This window comes from Balaenoptera acutorostrata, chromosome 15, assembly GCF_949987535.1.
Source record: "Balaenoptera acutorostrata chromosome 15, mBalAcu1.1, whole genome shotgun sequence".
NCBI classification, from domain to species: domain Eukaryota; kingdom Metazoa; phylum Chordata; class Mammalia; order Artiodactyla; family Balaenopteridae; genus Balaenoptera; species Balaenoptera acutorostrata.
Window position 1 is genome coordinate 20,843,512 of NC_080078.1, and position 8,438 is coordinate 20,851,949.

At 52.7% G+C, this 8,438-nt stretch overlaps 1 protein-coding gene across 2 annotated transcripts; it reads right to left on the bottom strand.

The window, feature by feature from the left end:
* Window positions 1-4,585: 4,585 nt before the first annotated feature.
* CHP2 (calcineurin like EF-hand protein 2) lies at window positions 4,586-8,219 on the bottom strand. Of its 2 annotated transcripts, XM_057529385.1 has the most exons (7): window positions 7,941-8,219; window positions 7,452-7,524; window positions 7,263-7,343; window positions 7,006-7,136; window positions 6,757-6,818; window positions 5,875-5,997; window positions 4,586-5,676 (listed from the first exon to the last, which is right to left on the bottom strand). In XM_057529385.1, exons 1-7 carry the CDS (start codon window positions 8,005-8,007, stop codon window positions 5,623-5,625), a joined length of 591 nt encoding a protein of 196 aa, XP_057385368.1. In that variant the 5' UTR covers window positions 8,008-8,219; the 3' UTR covers window positions 4,586-5,622. The 2 variants fall into 2 exon arrangements, with proteins under 2 accessions (XP_057385368.1, XP_007187040.1); XM_007186978.2 differs by lacking the exon at window positions 7,941-8,219 and having other exon boundaries at window positions 7,452-7,927.
* Between the last annotated feature and the right edge of the window lie 219 nt (window positions 8,220-8,438).

Genomic DNA, 8,438 nt, shown 5'->3' on the forward strand with positions numbered 1-8,438 from the left:
TAAAAGGGTCCAGGTTCAATCTCAGGCTTAATAGAACTCCAAAACTCAACTTATTTTTATGGACCACACTGATTCTCAGGGTAGCTCTATAACCAAGAATCAAGTCTATATAATGCCTCGTAAACATCAAGAGAGTTTTATTGGTGTTGGCTGGGTGGGGCAGAGGACAACCCATAGCTTCCTTCTATTGTATTTGAGAGTCAAGTTCAGAATTCTTAGTTTCCTGATTAGCCATAATTAGGTTTATACAACATTACTTCTTAAGTGCTACTCCCAAGGGCTCCTACACACACTGTCTCAGGTTCAGTCACCTTGGCAAGGAAAGGGGCTTCTGGAATTCCCATCTTATTTCCAGGATATGCAGATGGGTTCTTCCAGAAAACCCCAGGTCAGTGAAAGACCTTCGCAGCAGCCCTGGTGGAACAAGTGGGGGCAGTGCCAGTGCCTCTCTGGGAAGCGCCTCTCAAGTGAGGATCCCAGGCACCAGGCCTTCAGCCCCTCCCTTGACGACCTTTGCCATCTGAGCCCAGCAGGTAGGCAAGTTCACAGGCCCCGTTTCCAAGCTCACAGTCTTACCAGGTCTGGACACAAATGCCAGCAAAGGGCTGTTGCTCTTAACATCTCCAGCTCTGTAATAAGCCGTCTGTTGTAACGCCTTGCTACTTGTCCCTGGACCTGACCTGCTGCGTGGGCTCCATTTCAGTGCCCAACCTCCACCAAACACGAGCTGACCAGCAGCCGGCCCAAGAAGCGAGATGCCCAGCCCACCGACGGCTGCCTCCAAAATGGTCCCTGGACCCAGGACTACTGCCTTCCAGTTCCCCCAGCCAGTGGATCCCGAAGTGTAGGAAACACAGCGTTCATGTACCCAAGATGATTTTCAGAGGTAACCCCACAGCTCTAAATAACCCCAAATCACACAATGAAAAGGTGATTCTTTCTCCATCCTTCAGATCACCACAGAGGAGCTGTGTTTCCCACAGGTTTGTCTTTACAACTCTTTAACACTTGCTAATCTCTCTTTTTGACATTTGTTTGTCTGTTTGTTTCTTTGTATGTATTTTGTTTATGGCAGTTTCTAATTTACAGGAGTGATATTCAGTTCCTTTATAAGCTCAAATACATACATTTTTAAACAAGTCGATTCATAGACAAATAATAAGTAAATAATGGCACAGCTCGTAGAGACCGTATGGCAACAATGACGAGGGTGGTACACAAATCACTGCATCTGGCAACTGCCGATGACAGCACAGGGCTCCCCACCGGTGTCATCAGACCCCCCCGCCCCCAGAACAAATCCATAGGCAACTCTGTCAGAGTCGATATCAAGAGGGTCAGGTTCAGACAGTTTACACCACAGCAGCCAGACGGATGCCCCACCCTCCTGCCTGACAAAGGTCTCCAACCTCCTAAGCTCGGTGGGATCCTGAAGATTTCATGCTGAGAAAAAGTGGGGGCAGTTTGCTCCCTCACCCACCAGAACAGCAAGTAGAGTCTGGGGGATCCCCCAGGCCCTCCAGGGACCCTTATTCGGTCAGGAGCCCTACTCACTGGCAGAGAGCAGGTGTGGACCCAGAGCCTATGGGCCAGTGTTATGGCCGGTGCCCTGTGGTTGTTGGAGAACATCTCACGGGTAGCTGTCACCGGGAGCCTGGCTGGAAGCTTTTTTTTAAAAATATTTATTTATTTATTTGGCTGCACCTGGTCTTAGTTGTGGCTCGCCAGCTCCTTAGTTGTGGCATGTGAACTCTTGGTTGCGGCATGCATGTGGGATCTAGTTCCCTGACCAGGGCTCGAACCCAGGCCCTCTGCATTGGGAGCACGGAGTCTTATCCACTGCCCCACCAGGGAAGTCCTGGCCAGAAGCTTTAGGTCAGTGTTTCTAAAAGTTTAGTCTTTGGACCTCTAACATCAGAATCACATATTAAAAATATAGATTTCCCTGGAGACTCAGGAGCTCTCAAATGGCGCCAAAGCGTCTGAACTTTTTAATCAGATGATATTTACTGTCAGGAAAATTTGAGAAACACTGTAATGGGGAAAAGACCACAGATAAAGATTCATTCCCTCTCTCCCTCTCCCTCTCCTCTATTTCTCTCTGTACACAAATCTTCCCCCACAGTGTCTGGAAAACATAGCTACTCAGTGAGATTTACACCTTCCCCCCACCTTTACTTGGAGCCAAAAACTAAACAAACATCTCTCAATCAAAAAGTCTTTGCTGGGCTTCCCTGGTGGCGCAGTGGTTGAAAGTCTGCCTGCCGATGCGGGGGACATGGGTTCGAGCCCTGGTCTGGGAGGATCCCACATGCCGCGGAGCGACTGGGCCCGTGAGCCACAACTGCTGGGCCTGCGCGTCTGGAGCCTGTGCTCTGCAACAGGAGAGGCTGCGATGGTGAGAGGCCCGCGCACCGCGATGAGGAGTGGCCCCCACTTGCCGCAACTGGAGAGAGCCCTCGCACGGAACCGAAGACCCAACACAGCCATAAAAATAAATAAATTAATTAATTAATTAAAAAAAAAAAGTTTGCTCATGTAAAAATCCTCTGACACAAACTCAAAATTTCGTAAGCAATCAAATATCCTCTTTGCCCCCTCTCCTCAACTGTGAGCCTCACCTGTCAGAATCATATGATCAAAATGCAAAAGTTGGGGCTTCCCTGGTGGCGCAGTGGTTGAGAATCTGCCTGCCAATGCAGGGGACACGGGTTCGAGCCCTGGTCTGGGAAGATCCCACATGCCGCAGAGCAACTAGGCCCGTGAGCCACAATTACTGAGCCTGCACGTCTGGAGCCTGTGCTCTGCAACAAGAGAGGCCGCGATGGTGAGAGGCCCGCACACCGCGATGAAGAGTGGCCCCCGCTTGCCACAACTGGAGAAAGCCCTCGCACAGAAACGAAGACCCAACACAGCCATAAATAAATAAATAAACGAATAAATAAATAAAAAACAGGGATGATCCTTTAAAAAAAAAAATGCAAAAGTCGAAGTGGGGCTAATGTGCCACCCCAGACAACTTCACGTTCCTAGAGCCCCAAAGGTGCATAGTCTTTACATGGCCTCAAACTCCCTGGACTCGGAAAACGCCAGGAGCTGTACAGTCACCTAACACGTGCTCCCTCTGAGTGTCCCACTGAGCGCCTGCAACCACAGAGGGCTGTGAGCCTGTGTTCTGGAAGGTCTAGCACATCTCAGGTTGAGTTTCTCCAGAGCGTCCTGAGACAACGCTTTGACAGCTAGCTGTTTATACGTGAGGTGACGCAGGAGGCACTGACAGGGGAAAAGGGAGACAGGATAGAAGGAGCCAAACAGAGTGCCGTACCAAGCAGGTTAACACCGTAGGCAGCTGGGGCTCAAACCTGCTGGAGATTTCTGAGAATGAAGAGAACGTGCCCCTGTTGTCCCACCTGAGGGGTGAGGAAGCGGGTATTTATCCTCCAATTTCCATCTGTCATTGGTTGAGAGCTGCTTGCACGGACATTGACTCCCTGGCACTTCCACCTGCCCCTCACAAAGGCTGAGCACGTGCCTACGGCAGGCAAAGCCCTTGGGCAGTGTCACCCACGCTTGCAGGAAGAAGCCATTGAGGTGGCTCAAAAAATTAAAAATAGAACTACCATATGATCCAGCAGTCCCACTTCCGGGCGTATGTGCAAAGGAAATGAAATCACTATCTTGACGAGATACCTGCACTCCCATGTTCTTTGCAGCCTTATTCACAACAATCAACCCAAACGTCCATCAACAGATGAGTAGATAAAGAAAGTGTGGTATACGCATACAACGGAATATTGTTCAGTCTTTAAAAAGAAAATCCTACCCTTTATGACAACATCATGGATGGACCTGGGAGACATTATGCTGCATGAAGTTAGTCACGGAAAGACCAGTGCTGCATGATTCCTCTTATATGAGGCATCTAAAATAGTCAAGTGTGCAGAAGTAGTCAATGGAATGGTGATTCCCAGGGGGTGGGGGGAAGGGGCTATGAGAACCTGTTGGTCAATGGGTAAAAGTTAGTTATACAAGGTAAGTTCCAGAGATCTGCCATACGACAGAGTGCCTAGTCAACAGTAATACTGTGTACTTAAACATACGTTAAGCATGTTAGGTCTCATGTTACATGTTCCTACTACACGTTAAAATAAACCTAAAAAACAAAGGGACACAGGAAATTTTTGGAGATGATGGATATGTCTATTACCTTAATCATGGTAATGGTAATACAAGTGTATACACATGTCCAAACTCACCAAATTGCATACATTAATTATGTGCAGTTTTTTGTGTACCAATTATATCTCAATAAAGCTGGGGGAAAAGTCATTGACATATACAGTAATGGTGAATGCCTAGCAGCTGATGTGCTGATAAACGTTTAAAAACAGGCTCTCCTAAGCAGAAAAGTGCTGGACTATTGCATCTGCCAATGTCTATGGTGTAAATATTCCCACTGCAGCAATTTCAAGCTACCAAGTCTGACATCACTGAAAGCAGACTTAGGAAGATAGAAGCACAGTTGGCTCCCAATGTGTCTTGTATCAATGTGTTGATACAAGACAACTCCAGCACAGGCCTGGGAAGGGATATGAGCGGGGTACCGACAGCATCTCCTTTACGTATAGCCAGAGTGCTTTGCTACAGACATAGAATCTCATGATTTTATGTGACTTTTACACTCTCTTCTGTGATATGCCAATGCTTGAACATCTTACCGTGAAACAAAATGGAAGTACTCTCCAAACCTTTTAATTATTTCATACTCTAGGAAGGTATGTCTTGTTTATTATTTTTACATCACCTCTTCCCCCACTACCCACCTTCATCAGTGAAAACCCACTTAAGAAGCCAGACTTCAAGGATCCCTCCATTTGGTCAACCTAACACTAATGGATATCTCTTATTTTGCCTGACCAGCATCATTTCCCCTTCTGATAATAGCCCTGCATTTTCCTTTAAGCAACCATCCCTTACCCCATCTTGAGTCCTCCTCAGGCCTTATTTCCTGGCTCTGGCATTTAGCACATGACACAGTCCTGGCCAAATAGAAAGTTCCATTCCCCTGGAGAAAGGACAAGGTTCCAGGGGGGGCTAATGAGACTCTTTGCTTGGAATTATTGAACAAGAAACTCTCTTCCCTCTGCGTTACTAGGCTAGTAGGATGGAAGCCTGGAGCTGCTGGTGGCCATCCTCCACTACAAGGAAAGAGCCCACCTGAGAACGAACACAACACCAAAGAAAGCTGAGATGAGAGATGGAGAATAACTGAGTCCTGATAGCATCATTTTGGTCCTTGGATTCAGCTGTGCCTGAGACACTTCCAGATTTTCCCAGTTTTCCGGATACTTCCACACTTTTTCAATACATGAGCCCATAAAATTATTTTTTAACTGAAATCCCTTTGATTTGGGTTTTCAGTCACTTGCAACCAAAAATTTTCTGGCTGATTCACAGATCTGAGATCAAATGAGTTGGTAAACACCCCTCCAAGCTTTTCTCCTTGGCCCTAGTTAGAGCTCAGTGTACAAGTAAGAATACAGTTCACTGGGGCTGGGCCTCCATGAGGAGGAATCCCAAGCAGAACTGGTCCATGTAAGCTACCCAAAGGCACAAAGGGGGTCATTTCAGGATCCGGATGCTCATTTTCTGCTCGATGTTCATCTTCTCTAAGGACTGCGGGGAGATGGGTGGTAGTCAAGAGGCTTGAATTCCAAACCTCTATGCTTCCAACCTCCTCTCCCATCCCCCAGGCCCCATGATTCCCTGGGGGACCCCCTCTCTTTCTGCCCTCCTCCTTCCAACTTCATTTCCCATGTCCACCTGTCCTAGGGACTCCTGGTCTCAACTTCCCAGGCCTGAGGGCATCCTGACCTTGGCAAACTCCAGAAAGGACACAGCGCCATCTCCATCTTCGTCGGCTTCCTGCACTGTGCGGTCGGCAATGCTCTCCAGCTGCTCTTCTGTCACCTGTACCCCAACCATCAGTCGGAGTACCTGGGTGGTGGAGGAAGAGACAGAGACAGCCATAAGGAGGAGGTGCAGGGACTACTAACACCATCCCCCAAATCTTGTCTGCAACACCCCAAATGTTAGTACCAATTTTGTAATCCATCCCTCATTCATTTTCCCCCGATTCCAGTCACTTCCCACCACAGCCCCCAATAATTCCCCCATTGCTTCTCCATCCAACCCCCCCATCTGTCATTCACTATCCCACTCTCACCTCAATAATGTGCCCAAGCTCATTACTCAAGCCCAACCTTAGAACCCAATCTCCATCTATCCTCCACCCCATCCCCCATCTCATCCTCCAACTAGTCCCAAATCCATCCCCCACCTCATCACATCTATCCCAGAGTTTCTCAGTCTCAGCACTATTGACATTTGGGGCCAGATAACTCCTTTGGGGGGGGGAGGGGGGCCACCCTGGGTATTGTAAAATGTTTACCAGCGTCCCTGACCTCTACCCACTAGGTTCCAGGAGCACCACCCCATCAACCAAAAAGGTCTCTAGGTATTGCCAGTGTCATTCAGGGGGCAAAATCACCCCCAGTTGAGAGCTACTGATCTATTTCCAACCTCATACCCAAATGTTCCCCATCCCATCTCCCAACTAACCCACACTCCAACCCCACCCACTCCCATTCCCCACCCAACACCCCAGTCATCTGCATCTCCCACCCACCAATCATCCCTCCATCACCCACAGCCATTCCGTTCAACCACCCCACCCTTCCCTTGGGTTCTTCCAACCTGCAGCATCTCTTGCCTGGAGATCTTTCCATCTCGATCCAGGTCGTAGAGCTGGAATGCAACTGGGAAGAGAGCGGAGGGGGAAAAGGACGGTGGGTCTTCCTTGGTTCTCTTCCCTCAAAAGTTCACCTTGGAGGAGTGGGGTGCGGGGGTCACCAATGGGCCCACAGAGGGAGTGGAAGGTGCCCGGGCCCTCTCAACGGGTGTGGTCAATCTGGGGTCTCACTCGGGTAGGGGGCACAAACTCACAGCGAAGTTTGTTCATTCTGCTGTTGAGGGGCTCGGGTTCCTTGGGGTCCCGGTTTCCGTTGTCCTCATCATCTACAGGTCGAAAGCGAGCCAGGACTCTGACAAAGCCTGGGAAGTCCAGGTGCAGACTCCTGGGGGGTGGGGGGAGGCATGCAATGGTGCAGGCGCGGTGGTCGCCGTGGCCCTGCCTCTGCCTCAGGCCCTGACCTCCCCCCACAAGCTCTCACCCCCATCTCCCCACCCGCGGCGAGGCTCACCCGTCAGGGAAGAAGCTGTCTATAATGCGGTCTCCCAGGGGGTTCACGGCCAGCGCCCCGATCTGCTGTAGATCCACGCGGCTGGAAAGTCAAAGTTTAAGGGGGGTGGGGCAAAGACGGAACATGGTCAAGGAGGGGACGGGGTCAGAGACGCAAAGGCGAGAGGTCAGAAGGCCAGCTCCGGCTCACCTGAGGTAGCCCTTCTCATTCCAGTCAAGCGCTCGGAACCGGTGGTAGAGGCGGAGCAGACTGGCCTGCGAGACTGCGGGGGCGCAGGCGGACGGTGACTCCGCGAGGACTCTGGGGACGCGGCCGGACCCCGGGGCGCGCTCCATCCCCAAGGCGGTCGCGGGGGTTGAGCGGGGGGCGGGGGGCTGGCTGGAGGGAGGCTCCACCCGGGCCCCGGGACCGAGCGGGCGGGGTGGGACCCGGGAGATCCGGGAGGCCAAAAGAGACCAAAGCCACCCCCTCCACCCGCCTCCGGTCCTGCAGTCTGCCTCGACCCCGGCTGGAGGCTACCTGGGTGCCCGCAAGCCCGGAGCCGGGACTACTGGGTGGACGCGCCCCCCGCCCGCGAGCCCGGCCGCTAGGATCTTCTAGGTTCTCCTGGCCCCGGGACCCTCCCCCGGAGCCCCCCGGAACCCCCCCGGGTCGCCGGGCGCTGTGCGCCGCACTCACAGCCGGTCTCCCGCCGGATGCTGTCCACGTCGGGGATCCTGGCGGCGTGGGAGCTGCGGGAGCCCATGGCCGAGCTGCGCCGGGGCCGGCGTCCTCCCCGTCCGCCTCGCAGGCGCGGCCGCCTGGTGGCCCCTGGGCCGAAGGCCACAGCCCTGGCGGGGAGCCAGGCTCCTGAACCCCGCCGTTCCTCGCCTCCCACCCGCGACCCGGGCGAATAGAAAACCGTGCCAGGGTGGCGGGGTCAGCGGGGCGGGAGCGGAGAACGCGCGGTTGCATCTCGAGACTCTGAGGTCGGGCGGGGCGGGGAGGGGCGGGGCGGGGAGGGGCTGGGCTGGGCCGGGTCCGCCGGCCGCGAGTCCCCGCTCCCACGCTCGCCCCGGCACCGGCCCGCCTCCTCCCGCCCGGCCCAGCCCTCCCTCCCGGCCCTGGGCCTCCCGGGTGCCGCCGTGCAAGGATCGAGGTCCGCCCTTCTTCATCTGGAGACAGAATCCAAGCCCT